Source organism: Perna viridis, chromosome 2 (genome assembly GCF_037379345.1).
Source record: "Perna viridis isolate PV_CMFRI_1.1 ecotype Kerala chromosome 2, ASM3737934v1, whole genome shotgun sequence".
Taxonomy (NCBI): domain Eukaryota; kingdom Metazoa; phylum Mollusca; class Bivalvia; order Mytilida; family Mytilidae; genus Perna; species Perna viridis.
Genome location: NC_142446.1, coordinates 66,024,011 through 66,040,970, shown reverse-complemented (window position 1 = coordinate 66,040,970; position 16,960 = coordinate 66,024,011). Strand labels below are relative to the sequence as shown.

The 16,960-nt window shown below is 32.0% G+C and overlaps 1 protein-coding gene across 1 annotated transcript in view; it reads left to right on the top strand.

The window, feature by feature from the left end:
• The window catches only part of LOC148626534 (CD109 antigen-like), a 28,063-nt gene extending 16,516 nt beyond the window's left edge, over positions 1-11,547 (top strand). Inside the window, exons 23-37 of the mRNA XM_088570587.1 lie at positions 455-592; positions 857-995; positions 1,569-1,745; positions 1,993-2,074; positions 2,609-2,765; positions 3,527-3,616; positions 4,075-4,252; positions 4,553-4,773; positions 5,184-5,336; positions 5,768-5,830; positions 6,225-6,334; positions 7,232-7,388; positions 8,283-8,385; positions 10,939-11,030; positions 11,487-11,547. Coding sequence (XP_088426713.1) covers positions 455-592; positions 857-995; positions 1,569-1,745; positions 1,993-2,074; positions 2,609-2,765; positions 3,527-3,616; positions 4,075-4,252; positions 4,553-4,773; positions 5,184-5,336; positions 5,768-5,830; positions 6,225-6,334; positions 7,232-7,388; positions 8,283-8,385; positions 10,939-11,030; positions 11,487-11,489 — 1,863 coding nt within the window. The 3' untranslated portion in view covers positions 11,490-11,547. The remainder of the gene's footprint in view (positions 1-454; positions 593-856; positions 996-1,568; positions 1,746-1,992; positions 2,075-2,608; positions 2,766-3,526; positions 3,617-4,074; positions 4,253-4,552; positions 4,774-5,183; positions 5,337-5,767; positions 5,831-6,224; positions 6,335-7,231; positions 7,389-8,282; positions 8,386-10,938; positions 11,031-11,486) is intronic.
• The last annotated feature ends 5,413 nt before the right edge of the window (positions 11,548-16,960 follow it).

Below are 16,960 nucleotides of genomic sequence, written 5' to 3'. Positions count from 1 at the left end.
AACATAATTGATGATTTAAACATATAGCTTAAATCATAAAATTCACAATACTCATTTTAACACTGTAAAGCTTCAATTGTATAAAAAAAAGTTGCAGTAAGAAGAGACAATTTCAAAGTACAAACGGGGAGAAATTTCCGGAAAACACCAAAAACGCATCAAATTCACTAGAAAACTAAAAAGGTACACCCAAAATAAAAAAATAAAATAAAAACAAAACAAAACAAAACAAAAACAAAAGCAAAATGCAAATACCCCCCCCCCCCCAAAAAAAAAAAAAAAAATAAAAAAATAAAATAAAATAAAATAAAAGAGACGCCGAACAGGAAAAACCCTAGGGACTAAATAAGCGTGCACGCTTTTTATTATTCATACACATGCATTGTATATTGGGTACCTTAAAAGCTAGTTTGAAACAAAATTCTAACTGCTGACTAATATAATTCGTTTTTAGACTGTAAATGTTAAAAGTAACAGAATAGCCGGAGTCTACATTCCGATTATTCCAACTAAAGTAGGAGCTATCAAACTGAATGGTCAAGCCAGGTCAACAGAAGCTGCTGATGCAGTAGAACACAAACTTATCGTCGAGGTAAATCAAATATTGCATGTGTGGAATGACTTGCACCAAACTTTATTTTCAGACAAAATTGTTTTATTTATACAAAAATACCTTAGTTTTTTCATGTGGTCAAAACAATGTATTTATATGGTTCAAAACAAGTTGGTTTTCTTAAGTGTAAATAAAAAAGAAACCTTTCAATGACAATGAGTACCAAGCTAAATCAAGAAAAATGAGAACGAACATGTTTTAAAAGCAAGAGAATATGTGCAGTAATAAAACATTAACTTCCAGGCTGAAGGCATCCAGCAAAGTTACAATATACCATTTCTTATCGATCTCAGGCAATCCAACAGTTTTTCTGGTTCGATTTCTATTTCGTTTCCTCCAAATTTTGTGCATGATTCTGAGTTCATTAAAATACAAGTCATAGGTGAGTAGATGTCATATATATCATGTATATTGAAAAACAAAACAAAACAAAACAAAACAAAACAAAACAAACAAACAAAACAAAACAAAAAAGACTGGATCAGAATATTCAATAGATATATAAATGGAAGAGTAATCAAGGGAACCAAGGTTATAGCTGTAATCAAAAGAATGCAATCCAGGGACAAAGACCAGATATGGAAAACAGACTTACGCAACAAAGAACATAGAGAAACTAAAATCATACATACAAAGTGCCAAAAGCAAATGAGCAACTCGGACTCCACTAAAAACTGGGAGCATGGACCAGGTGCACCGGTAGGGTAAGCGTCCTCTGCTTTTCTAGATACACCCGCCGAGTTGGAAGGAACATGTAACTTAAACATAAATAAAAGGTCAACCCCTTTTGATACCGAAAAAAAATTTTGTTCTTTCTGATATAACGAATTTAACATTACAATTGAACGAAAAATTCTTGAATAGATTTTACTTGATGCCATCCAAAAAATCGATCTGCCTGTATGCTTCATAGACAGTCTCTGTATGTGTTTTTTAACAATCTTGATCGGGTTAGGTGACTTGATGGGACCGACGCTGAACAACATTGAAAACCTACTTAGGATGTCTTATGGTTGTGGAGAACAGAATCTTGTTCGATTTGTCCCAAACGTGTACGTTAGCTCATATCTAAAGGCTACTAACAGACTGACCAAACTACTGTTGAAAAAAGCACAAGGATATTTAAAAGCAGGTATATACATTTGTGGAAAATAAGAACACTGTTTACAAGTTCATATCGTGTTAACGCGCTTCAGCATTAATCAACAATTGAAGTTGTTCCGATGCAGATACAAGAAAAAGTGTCAATACTGGTAATAACAAATTCTAGAATTTAACATAAAACAAGATATGTTTATGGATAAAAATAACAGTAATAATTAAAGAAATAAAATTTTATAATGGTCGCATCATGATATGAAAGTTTTTTTTTCTTTCAGGATACCAACGACAACTTACATATTCAAGAAATGACGGATCTTTTAGTGGCTATGGCAATAACGACTTGCGTGGATCAACATGGTATAAACAATTTTAGTCAAATTTTTTACCAGAATTAAAAGAGATAGACATATAATAAATTGGTTAAAAATTTGAACAGAAATTTTAAAAGGTTAAAAATCTGGTTGGATTTCTACACAAAAAAATAAGATGACATTATATTGCAAGCTAATTTGGTTTTAAATTACAACGGTATGTTTCCTTTCTACATGTACTTATATTGCTATGTCTGTAGCAGTCACATTAGTGAGAAATTGCGTAAATTCCTTTCTGAACATGAGAATTCGCTACCATTAATTTCACTAAAAAGTCATAGATTTGAGAGTTTGTGTTGTGTCCAACTACAAATGTACTATACCACGCCCAATACCAAAATCTGACGCATTCTCCCTAATTGGCAATGTCAACTTTTTCATAACCCTGAGCATGTGTATTTTTTTAACGTGAAATACACTGACTTTTTTTCATTTAATTTGATAGCTTTTCAATATTTTTTTATATCGCCATAACATTCTATGTATTGATAGGTTAATATAAGCGTCAATAATTATCTAGGTTAACTGCGTATGTCATAAAGGCGTTTTCACAGGCAGCAGAGTTCACATTTATTGATAAAAATGTAATAACCAAAGCCATTCAGTGGTTACTTGAACAGCAGGCATCCGAGGGTGATTTCAGGGAACCTGGTATCGTTTTTAGCAAATCAATGCAGGTAATTTTAACACAAATTAAAAAAAACAATTGATAAAAGCACTTAAAAAGGCAACGAAGTATATGGTGATTTAAACGTTACATATAATAAATAACAAACAAGATTGCATTTGTTAATAAAAAATATGTTGAAATAAGTCGATACTGATAATTTTAAATCTATGAGAAGACTTTATTTCATATTGCTTTTAGAATCCCTGCGCTTGCTTAGGTTGTTGTATGATCTACGAAACAATGAACTCGTATGAGCTGTTTTATGAGCTGAACAAACACACACACACACACACACACACACACACACACACACACACACACAAATAAAAAAAAATAAAAACAAAAATCAAACAAAAAAAAAAAGAAAACACCAAAATGTGACACATAGGTGCAAGCATAAATGCATAAATAATTCCAAATCATCAAAACAGAATGACAATTCTCAAGTATACCCCAACCCCTCAAAAACAATGAAAGCCCCCTAAATCAGGTCGGCGTTATGTTACGAAATTAACACTTTAGGTAGGGGAGGCAGATACTTGTCAAAAGCGAAAAAAAACTTTAGGTTAAGCATTAAAACCACGGAAGGTATTGTTTACGGAAACACGACTTTTTTGTATGCAAGTAATTGTCGTTTCCCGAATTAATAAAAGAAAAAAACTTCAAAAGTAGGCGGAAGACATATATTTGCCTTTTCAATGATACATATCTTGAGAAGTTTATCTATCGAGCAGGATAAGATATTTGTAGTATGTCATGATATTTTAGGGCGGATCAGCATCAAGTAGAAGAAGTTTGACAGCCTTTGTTCTGATAAGTTTGATTGAGGCGAAAATAAAAAGGCAGGTCGACAGTAAGGTACAGTGTTTCATATAAAAAACAATTATTAATTTTCCCGTTATACAAAAAGCAATACCTATAAGATTGAAAAACAAACCATAGTAATACGTAAATTTAATATCATCAACGACAAAACAAGAAATTACAGAAATACCCTAACATATAATAAAATGTGGCCTCATGCTATGAACCAACTTATCCAAATGACTATTCTCGAGCTAGAAAATGCGGAAATCAATAGACGCAAATAAGTCAACATAATAGCATACATCTTTGAGAGAAAAATTAAGGGAACCAGGAATCGATCGAAAATCAAAAGAATATATTCCAAAAATAACAACTATACAGGTATTGTTACATTCAAATCGTGAAATGGAGTGTACGAATGATTTTATTGAGATCTAAAATTGCGAAAAAAGCAACCACACAAATAAGTACTGTGTTATGAAGAATTCAAAATCTCTGTGTATTTTCAGATTATAGGAACTGTCAATTCAGCTATTACCAATGCAACGAAATTTGTTGCTGATGGGGCACCTTTCTCTATACGTAATGTATATGAGTTGGCTATTTCCTTTTATGCACTCTCCTTAGCAAAACATAGTACAGCACCATCGCTCTTAACAGAACTAGAGAATAAGGCAAACACGACAAGTAAATATTGCATTATCTACAATTTTGTGGATCATAGGTAAAATACGAATTTTAATTACATCTTTTGAAATACATAATTGTTTAATTGCTATCTTATGATCAGCTGATCAAATATGTATAAGTCATTGTTTCTTTAATGGCGAATTTCTGTATGTACATACGCATTGATATGTTGTACATGAAAAGTTTTACTTCTAGTGTTTTCAAAAACGAAACCTGCCGTTATTTAATATAATGCATAATTATTACTTTCCACATAAAGTCTACAAATCGATGCCACAAACTGTTGATATATTTTAGGTGGAGAAAAGTTTTGGACATTGCCAGATGCAGATATTTACAAAATATCCAACTGGAGGTCATGGAGACCACCGAAGACAAGGGCAAGAGCTATTGACATAGAAACGACTTCATATGTGTTGCTAGGATACAATCTGAGAAAAGATGTAAACAATGGCATACGAGTCCTCAAATGGTTAGGAAGACAGAGGAACCCTTGGGGAGGATTTATTTCTACTCAGGCACGGTTGTAGTTATATAAAGTCTTACATATTTCCATAGTTTTATAGACTTCATATTTATTGCATAAAATGATGGCTTAATAATGGCTGTTTTTACAATGTTTTGTTAACTTCAATATAGAAAGAGATAGGATCTAGCTTTCAGTCCAAGTTTTATTCAGTATTGGAAACCAGACCTCGACCGGCAAGTAGTTTTATAATCACAAGAAGATTACTATTTGTTCCGTAATTAAACGGACATTTTCACACATCTCTCATACACTGTTTAATAAATTCACCCTTCAAGAATACTCTTCATTTTTGTATTCACATAAAGAAAGTCTTGTGTTTTTATGAAAAGTGAGATATATTAGTTTACGCCCAGTTTTCTTACATATTACTTACGCATATAGGTTTTATTATCTTTGCAGGATACTGTTATAGCCCTTCAAGCGTTAGCCTATCTAGGTAAAGAGTTATACTCACCTTCATCATCTATAACAGTCACAACAAAAGGAAACACATGGACTGGGAAGACATTCATTGTTAACAATGTCAATGCATTAGTTCTTCAATCAGAAGATGTATGTATGGTTGAGGACAATCAATGCGAAATTTGTTAAAGTTTTCAAGTATTGTTCATGTTATTTCATATATATGCTTACACGAAAGAAAATATAACTGTGAGCACAGACGAATGGACGAACGGACGAGCGAATAGATATACACCATCACGATCACATTACAATATGTACATAGATAAAACATTTGTTTAAGTTATAAAATAATTAATTATCATAATATTATTCATTGCTTCTAATGTGACATATAAAAGATATTTGATAGTTTGAATTTGAAAAATTAACAAGTTCCCAAAGCATTTAAAGTTCCGTTTAACCACAATTTTCCCGACACATTACAAAAAACGTTACAGCTTGCAATTAAAACATATTTAAATGAAATAGAAAATATCTAAAAACATGAAAGCATTATCAACTTATTTGCATATTTGTAGATACCAAAATCGGTAAGACAAATTCAGATCGAGGCCAGAGGAAATGGTATTTGTTTATTAGAGGTAACTAATATTCACAATCTGAATACTTTAAAAGATAAGTTCAAGTTTGAAGTTTGACAGAAAAGAATGATACAAAATAAAGAAGGAAAAAAATCGGATATAAACATCTGTAATCATATGTAATATATTGATATTATTCAATGGATTTAATCAAATCTTGAAACTGTCTTGAATAAATAATGAGTAAGTAAGCACATAAACTTCATAATTTAACCAAGAAACTCTGTTATTTAAGAATCAAACCACAATCCCGAATATAAGGATATGTACATTGTTCAACAATAAAAACTCAGACAAACAAACAAAAACAAAACAAAACAAAACAAACAAATAAACAAACGAACAAAAAAGTTACAGCTAAAATATATTTTTAAAAGTATGTTTATCTTAAAAGGCTGCAGTTTTTTTCAATGTTTACAAAGAATTGAGGGAGCCTACATTTGAACTAACTCCTACTGTAATAAGAGATTCAACTAGAGGGTTCACTCTGAAAGTCTGTTTCAGGTACATAAATGTTATCGTTAATCCGTATTGTTTGTTAAAGGCTGTTTGTTGTGTTATAATTTCTTATCTAAGGTTTCCTTGAAATAATTGGTAATTTAAAAATCTTTTTTGAATCACTACGATGGCACTTTTATCGAGTTCTATATTTGTCTGTTTAATATTAACAAAATTGTTGATTGATATCGATTTTATAAACAAATATGTTTAAGAGGTAATTAGAGGATAGTTAATTGGAAAGAGTGAATAACGAACATATGATCACGAGTGCCGAAGAACACCTAGATTTAACCAGTGTGCAGCCGCGCATGAAGGAAATGTTGGTGCGTACTTGGCACGAGTCATCATATGTTGATTAATCACAACAACCTATTGATTATTCCATTTAGTACATAGATTTCCTCCATTACTCATTGCTATTTGCAACATAAATTTTTGAACGTAATTATGCGAACGGTGGATTTATATTCCAGTTGTGACATTTGAAGCATTTATGCAGGAGAAAGTGGAGAGTGAAATTACCGAATTTATTTCGTGTGAATAATCGAAATTGTTTGCACTGTGAACATTCGTTAAATCACTGCTATCTACATTACAAAAAGAGGTTAATTTCTAATCCACCCTTATCTTTTGATTTCTTTTAATATATTCCTGAAAAAAAAAATTGTACAGGGTTTTGTTCTCAACTGTTTTTTACTGAAAATAGACGAGTTTACTAACTGTATGCTATTAGCATATCGTTAGCTTCTCACAACTATTTTATTACAGAATATAAACATGATGCTTTTAATTGTACTTCAAAATGTCTTGAGCCCTGTGCATAAGCGTTGACTTAATATTCATCAAGATATCCATCAAATCAATCAAATTAACGTTTACAGTAATGAACTTATTTTGCAGATGGTTGCGAGGCGGCCAAAGTACCATGGGTTATTTAGAAATTGCTATACCTAGCGGAACAGAAGCAGATATGAAGTCGTTGAACACGAAGGGGGCGGCTGGTCAATTCAAGAAAATAGAAAAAGCATTCCGTCAGGTTAATCTATATTTTGATGCTGTAAGTAATTTGTTTATTTGCCCGTAGAACACAATCTTGTTTTATAACATTCTACATGTAGTTCCAAGATTCAGATAGTACATAAAGTATTCTTTTTTCGATTATTAATGATATCAAGCATTAATTTTAATGTCATCTCAGACAAATTGACGATTAGCTTTTTTTAAAAATTTCAATCAGAAATATCTTCGTTGATATTTCTGCTCAAAGGTTCCGAGACGTACGTCAAATGGACTTAAAGGCTATATGGGTTGAATGATATAGTTTTTTAAAGTTTTGATTTTTTCAATTTATTTAATTTCTATTTCAGTTATAACAAAAAACAAAAAACAAAATATAACATATAATTTCATTATTTTGCTAAATCAAATAATATTTAATGTGTTTAAAGTAAAGCATATTTAATACAATTAAAAATATACCAAATATTTTTATATAACTAATTTGAAGATTTCATGCGATAAAGTGTCGGAGGATTCTTTTTCATCATATATTGGTTAAGAGTATATAAGTATAAGTATAAGTATAAAACGATATAAGTATAAAATTTGCATCATGAAGAACCTATATATAATGATTTAATATCACAAACCTTTCAGTTAAACAAAAATGTAATTGGATTGCATGGGGTAACTCCATGGACAAGTTTACAACTGTTCAACTCCCATTTGCAATTTTGAATAAGGAGAATGCCAGTAACAAATTTGTTCTAAGGAAATATCAAAAGTAAAACAAAAATAAAATTCAAGTCGTAATTTATCTTTACAAAATCATTACTGTATAAACTACTCTATTAATTTATGTCTTTAGATTTGAATTTTGTAACATCAGCTTCAGCAGTTACTTAAAGAAGGCAATTTTATTCCACATGGATATTTGTTTTATCAAATTTAGATTTTATCAACGACAATGTGTATAGAGATCAACATTGACCGTGTAAGCATGGTTGCTCGCCATAAACCAGTGTTCGTTAGACTATCAGAGTACTATGAACCAAGTAAGAAACTAAGCTATATTTTCTAACAAAAATTTACTAGCAATAAATTATGGAAATAATGCCTTTTTTCGGTTATACGTAGCAATGAAGCATGGTACTATTTAATATAAATACTAGGTGATGTATTACATGTAAGTATTTATTCAAGAACAAAGAAATATACTCTTCAATAAAAAACAAAATTAGTATAATTTTCTTTTTGATTAGATAAAACACCTTCATACATGCATCTGTGCTTATTGTACTTTAAATATTGTACAAATTGAAGTTGCACTTGCATTTTTTGGAGAAATATGGCTATATAAATTGTTTGTCATACAAGTACATATTTTTTTTAAATTCTTGTGTTAATGTATTATAGATTATTATCATTGTTTAAAAACTATACAATTTCACGTTTAGGCCATGTTTTTTTTTATTTTGACGCATTTGAATCACCCCATTACTGACGCTGCGGTATTGTTTTGCCGATATATATACATTGTATATATGATATGTTCAAATCTATCGGAAATATTTTGTATCATGTTATGTTTTCATGGTAAGAGTAATCAAGGGAACCAAGTTTATAGCGGTAAACAAAGAATGTAATCCAGGGACAAAGACCAGACATGGAAAACAGACATACACAAAAAGAACGTAGAGTAACTAAAATCATACATACAAAGTAACAAAAGTAAATGAGCAACTCAGACTCCACTAAAAACTGGGAGCATGGACCGGGTGCACCGGTAGGGTAAGCGTCCTCTGTTTTTCTAGAAACATCCACCGAGTTGCTCATAAAAAGTCAATCCTGGGGTAGACAAACGAGGAAAGAAAAACTAAATAAATCAGTTTTCATGCTGCTGATGGATACACCTTAACGATCAACGAGTTCATGATGATGACCATAATACTTCTGTAGTGATGATTTCAATCTTGTAGCAGCATAACCCTGTTCCAGAAGCATATTTGTTAGAGTTCTAGCGCGATACAAATAGTCTGTGTAGTCTCGATAAGCTCTGGCATAACGTATGAGTTGTGATATGAACACTCCATACGCAGGAGCCGAAGGGATGTAGCCACAGATGAAAGGAAAGTTGACAATTCTTAATGAAAAGTCATCACGTTTGTCGTAAAGTTTGGTCAATAGTTTTCCTTTAATATCGATTTCTAAGTGTAGGTCAAGATATGAGGCCGACCTCACAGTGTCTGTAGTATCCTTTATCTCAAGTTCTTTTGGGTAGATGCGATGTATCAAATCCCCGAAATTAGGATTGTTTAAAGATAATACGTCATCTATATAGCGGAAGCTGAGATTGAAGGATCTAGCCAAACGATATTCTTTCTTTCCGATCAGATCAGCTATAAAGTCAGCCTCATAAGAGTGAAGGAATAGGTCAGCAAGTAAAGGAGCACAATTTGTTCCCATTGGAATGCCGACTGTTTGTTGAAAAACATGTCCACCACACTGGACAAATATGTTGTCCATTAAAAATTCCAGCATTTTGTAAACATCTTCCTCTGTATGTTTGGAGGATGCTGTGGAATTATTTCTTACAAAGTATGAGGAATCTCTACCAAGAACTATAGATTTGTATCTAAGTGTACCATCTTTTTTTGGAAAAACAACGATGTATAATGTTTTTAAGTCGGGATGTTAACTGAGTATGGAGAATAGAATATACAGTGTTGAAAAATCATAGGTTTTAATGCTATTATATTCAGATAATAGTCTTGAATTGATTGTCTCCAAAGGAATTTTTCAGGATCCACATTGAATTAATACCACTACGGGAGTAACAAGTGATGTGGTAGGACTGCACACCCTCTTTTACAGTTGTGAGAATAGAAGTTAAAAGTTTTGAAAGAGGTTTGGTGGTACATTTTGCAGATCCAGCTATGAAACGTTGTTCATATCGATTCTTGTGAAGTTTGGGAATCCAGTACATAGACGGTAAATTACAATCATCGTCCTTGGTAGAGAGACCAAAGGAGGATAGGACATATTTATGTTTTCCACAATCTCTTCTTTGTAGAGAGTGGTAGCAGTATAGGTCTTATCACTGCTATTATTTTTTTACGTCTACCTCTGACAATAAACATTGGATATAAAACGTTTTGCAGACAAAAACAATGTTGTTTTGGGCTTTGTCTGCTGGTACAACATATTTGTCATGTATAGTAGACAATGTTTTTGCAACATCGAGGTCTTTGAAAACTAATGTAGCCTTGGCACTCATTGACCTACTTAAAACTTTCATTCGTTTCAAAATTAAAGACCTTACGGCCTTTAACCACTCTGACAGAGAATCAATGTCTTCTTGTTCTCGTTTTATCCATTTTCTTGCATAGTCCTCGACGGCATCCATAAGAACTTTAAAGTTATAATTCCAATTTATGGAATTTTTGTAAATGTGCCATCCTTTACCTCGAAAGCATTAATCTCACGCTAATTATCGTATTGACAGATAACTTTTATTTTTGATTTGACTATTTATTTATTTATTTTGTGCGCGAGAAAATACTTGCTTTATAACATTTCATTGATTAAAACAATTATTTATATGATAGGCAATGAGATAATTGCATTCTACCAATCCAAAGCTCTTGCAAATGCGACCATCATAGAAGTTTGTGGAGAAGGCAACTGTATACAAGTCAAGGTACGTCATTGGTGTAAACTTAAATTGAATTAGAACTTTCAAAGATTACCCACAGTTGCATTACTTCCTATCTTTTACAACGCCAGTCGATGCCAGTACAACAATTGTGAGAAGTGATCACTGTTAAAAATGTATATTTACGATAGAATTGTCCACATTGCCTTTTTATTGTAGTAAAAAATCTTTGTTTCTTATTTCGAAGAATTTCACATCGATATCGCGTATTACCTGTCATGCATTTTAAAATATATTCCCGCATAGTTGTTACCTTGTATTTTTTGTTTTCCACAAAAAATATTATCGAAAATAAGTATTCACAACTTGATACAATACAACAAAAATATTATAAACAAAACAAACAAGAAAAACAAAACATATAAATAGATTAATGAAAAAATGTAAAAAAAATAAACTTTTTGATACATGTTTTATAATGGATTTTCTTTTTTTTTACAGTAACAACGACTGAAAGAATCTACAGTTTGTAAAAATAAAATGCTTTAGAGTCTTTCAAAAATGCCTTATAATTAAACACACTGCGATTAATCAACAGCATATTAAATAAAACGTAGTTGCATGGTTGATAGAATATATCTGAAACGACACGGATATCATCAAACTCACGGCCCCTATAAGGTTAAACTTTTTAACGTTTCGGTAAACACACATATTGTTGCTCACAATCATGTTTATGCTGAACGAATTATTAATTCGTATACTGAATCTACTACGTATCCTTATGGTTCCATACGCATACACACTATGAGCGAATTATATCACATATCTTTTCAAGTAATGACTTGAAATAGTATAACATTGTTCCTGAAGCTTATCAGTAAGGATATCAACGTTAAGGAATAATTAAGGGAACCAAGGTTATAGCGGTTATCAAAAGAATGTAATCCAGGGACAAAGACCAGACATGGGAAACAGACATACACAACAAAGAACATAAAGTAACTAAAATCATACATACAAAGTAACAAAAGTAAATGAGCAACTCGGAGTCCACTAAAAACTGGGAGCATGGACCAGGTGCACCGGTAGGGTAAGCGTCCTCTGCTTTTCTAGAAACACCCCCAATCTAGTTGCTCATAAAAAGTCAAGTCCGGGGTAAACGACGAAGGAAAGGATAACATATAGTCTAATATACATGTACATGTGAAAACAAAATTAAAACAGATTTCTTGTGTAAAGTTGCCATAGATAAATGAGTAATTAGTTTTTATTTTCGCTTCAACTTTCTGTAACAGGACAATGTGTGATAAGTCTGAACAAAATGTGTTTGTTATTCATCTATGTTTGTTAATGTATAACTTTCCTCGAATATGATGAGTACGTGTTAAGTGTGAATAAAGTACGTTCTTTCTTTTATACAAAATACCAAGTACAAAGTCAACATCAACGAAGTGAAAAGGGGTCAATGGATTAATTTTCTCAATTTATGCTGGTAAAAATACTTGTAGTTTGTAGAAACAAAAGAAAATATTTTTCAATTTGTGGACTGCTCTGATGTATTTTCATGAACAAACATTCCAGCATTATAATGACACGGTATCAAGTACAACGGATATATAAACTGTAAAAGATTGAATCCATTGCTAAAGAAATAACATAATGACATGTAGCAATAAAATAAAACAAACACAAAAACAAAAAAAAAAAAACAAAAAACAAAAAACAAGCAAACAAACAAACAGAACAACTAACAAACAAAACTACCCAACCAAAAAAAACCAGAAAAAAAAATAAAAACAAACAACAAAACAAAAACAAAAACAAAAAACAAAAACAAAAACAAAAACAAAAAACAAAAACAAAACAAAAACAAAAACAAAAAAATCTGGCCACCACTTTTTTTGATTTATTTAAAATTTCAATGTTGCCATTTAACATTTGATGTATGTTGTCTTTATTGTAAATGGTGTAAAACGTTTTTTTGTGACCTACCTTGGCCACAAGAAATCTATCAATTTAGGAAATAAGAAAATGTGTTTGCTTCCTGTAAGCGTGATAGGTGTTTTCACACTGAAAACGTCCTCTGTTTTTCTAGAAACACCCGCCGAGTTGCTCATAAAAAGTCAAATCCGGGGTAGACAAACGAGGAAAGAAAAACTATGACCCGTTGAATAAATCAGTTTTCATGGTGCTGATGGATACGCCATAACGATCCACGAGTTCATGATGACGACCATAAATCTGCAAATAATCTTGCAAAGTTTTACAAATTTGGTTGCGATTAACAGGTCGGGCAAAGCATTTAAGATAAAAGGAAATGATCACGAAATTCACAAGGGAAATTCTCAATAAATCGAAAAATATTTCAAATATTTTAAAACCTGGTTAATCGAGCAGATCTCATAGAAAACGTACAGTAGAATTGGTGGAATGCGACTTTTGTTCCTTTTTTAAATCGCCTTTTTGTTCATTAAATGTTTTGTCTTTGTTATGGTGTGTGTTATCTGTATTGAAAGAGAGTTTCTCATTTCATGAGTCTATCTCCTCTAGGATATTCAGTCCTTCGATTCGATCCTATTCCTATGTTTCGTAGCTATCCTACGTTCTCATTGGTTTTTGTATCTTTTATTCCTCGGTCCTGATTGGATGACGTAGATTGCCCCCTTGTTACGAACAGGGAGACGGACAAAGAAATTTGTGAAAGAGTACAATATAACTTTATAATAATTTAGAGATTTCAGGCCATAAAAGAACATATCTGGATGAAATTTTTAAGGATAGAATTTAAGTGTCTACTTGTTACCTATTATTGTAAGATTCAATGTGTGATAATATTTTTACATATGTTACCTGTAATTAACTCACTTTAAATGTTTACATGTAATTGGACAATTATATCAAAACTTACTGGTATGTTGTATAGTTAGACTTTCTATGTTTTAATTATAACAAAATACATTTCTTTAAAAATATCGACGCTAAATATTGAATGCCGATGTATCACAGACAAATACCACTTTTCAAAGAACAAAAAGAAGATAATACTGTTGAAATAGGAAATAAACGATACACACAAATAATGTTTTTTTAACACTTTACGCCGATTTCTTTTTTAAATAATGTCGTTCAGATATCGAACTAATGATATTGAGTTCAATGAATGGCCACTAACCATGATGGTTATGCTTAACGCTATGACAAAAAAGAGTCATAACAATAGTGCAATAACAACATACATATCGAATATCGCTGTTAAATCATTATATCAAGCGTAGAGTATTTTGAACCATCATAACTATTTGTCTTTCGCTTTGACGGTTAATCAACAGCAGGTTTTCATAGGTAAATTTAAATTTGCTTCCATTTGCATTTTGTAAAAAAATAATTTTTCATTTTTTTTTCCAGTTTCCCTTCTCTATTTCTGGTTTCTGTCACTTAAATCATCTTGTAAAGGCAACAGACCTAATTGTTTTTCATTAATATTTATCATGTTCAAGACTGCAACGTTTAATAATTGGTACACATTGAAAATATGGTAACTTTACATGTATTTCAATGTTGATTATCGAGACTGAATATGTAAGTCGTCCCTATTCTAGAAAAGATGTAATCAGTTTATCTAAAATTTAACATTAACAAAACTAGAAAAAAGTTTCAAGTGTATATATCATAATATGATATAACGCTGCCGAAGAAATATAAACTCAATGAATATTTCTCATTCCTCTCCTCCCTCGGTCTTGAAACTTTATAAGCAACTCGGCGAGTATTTGTAGAAAAGAAGACGCTTACCCTACAGGTGCACCTTGTCTATATTCCCAGTTTTAAGTAGAGTCCGCGTTGCGCGTTTATTTTTGTTGCTTTGTACGTATTATTTTGAGTATTTTATTTTCTATTATGCGTGTGTCAGTTTTCCATATTTGGTCTTTGTTCCTAAATTGTATTCTTTTGATTTCCGCTAGATTCTTGGTGTCCTTGATTACTCTTTCAAACACCTTACATATTGTTGTCAGTCCTGTTATTATTAACTAACAAAATGTTAAAATATTTTGATATACAGTTTTTAATGCCCTAATGCTATCTCCTAATTTTCATGGTCTGAAATATGTATGGGGTGAGATATCCTGCATCGATAAAGAACTACGGGTTGTCATGGTCTTAAATGTATTTTGGTCGAATCGTCCGGTATTGGTTAGCTGATTATATCAGTTCTGTAAACATTCAGGTGCCTTGTTTTGACAATTATATCTTCGAAAAAGCTAAGATTCGATTTGTATTTGATCACCGACAGTAGCGAATATTTTCTGAGACTGGTGTAGTTCTCATTTGTATTTACAAAGTATATGACAATAGGGCTGCCATGATACCATTTTTCATTTCCGATTTTACGTGCACAAACTGGAAATGGATGATTTGTCTTGTCTTTGGTACACTGAAACATAATCCGAGAGATCTCAGTGAACGAAAAATAACGGATTATTTAACTGAACGAAATTGATAATACAACCATTAACGCTTCTTTCGAGAGTTTAATAAGTATTTCCAAATGAGAAATAATTCTAAACGACATTTAGGAAATATTATGTAGCAGATACTATACAAGAGTAACCAAGGAACAAAGGCTACCGCGGCAACCAAAGAATGCAACCCAGGGACAAAGACCAGACATGGAAAACAGACATACACAACAAAGAACATCAAGTAACCAAAACAATATAGACAAAGTAACAAAAGCAAATGAGTAACTCGGACTCCACTAAAACCCGGGAGAATGGACCGGGTGCACCGGTAGGGTAAGCGTCCTCTGCATTCCTAGAAACACCCGCCAAGTTGCTCATAAAAGGTCAAGTCCGGGGTAAACGAAAGAGGAAAGAAAAGTATGACACGTTGAAACAAATCAGATTTCATGGCGCAGAGGGATACATCGTAACGATCCACGAGTTCATGATGACGACAATAAAATTTCTGTAGTGATGACTTCAATCTTGTAGCAACATAATCCTGTTCCAGAAGCTTTTTTATTAGAATTCTAGCGCGATACAAAGAGTCTGCGTAGTTTCGACAAGCTCTGACATAACGTATAAGTTGTCATATGAACACTCCATACCAAGGTGCTGAAAAGAAGTTGCCACAGATGAAAGGAAAGTTGACAATTCTAAATGAAAAGTCATCACGTTTGTCGTAAAGTTTGGTCAATAGTTTTTCTTTACCATCAATTTCTAAGTGTAGGTGATGATATGAGGCTGACTTTACAGTGTCTGTAGTATCCTTTATCTTAAGTTCCCTGGGGCAAATGCGATGTATCAAATCCCTAAAATTAGGATTTTTTAAAGATAATACCTCATCTATATAGCGGAAGCTGAGATCATAGGATCTAGCCAAACGATATTCTTTCTCTCGGATCATATCAGCTATAAAGTAAGCTTCATAAGAGAAATCGGCCACCAAGAAAAGGGGCACAATTTGTTCCCATAAGAATGCCGACTGTTTCTTGAAAAACGCGTCTACCACACTGGACAAATGTGTTGTCGATTAAGAATTTCAGCATTTTGTAAAATTCTTCTTTTGTATATATGGAAGATGATTTGGAATTATTTCGTACAAAATATGAGGAATCTCTACAAAGAACTATATATCTGTATCTAGGTGTACCATCTTTTGTGGAAAAAAAACAACGATGTATAATGGTTTTAAGTCTGTATTTAATAAGCTTTCTAATATCAAAAAGTGAACAAAAAAATGTCGCCAACGACGTCGGGTGTTGTAATCGGCTAGCTTAGTTGAAGTTACAGTTAAGTTTGTAACCAAAATCATGCACAGTAGAAGTACTTTGATTAAAATGTGTTTTGAAATATCTGATTGTAAACAGGCATGAAATTATGACTATGTTGCACTGCGGAACCTAATTTTCCAACGCACTTTAATCATTTTTATTTTACTTTTATTTTATTTTATTTTAGCATTGCATTACT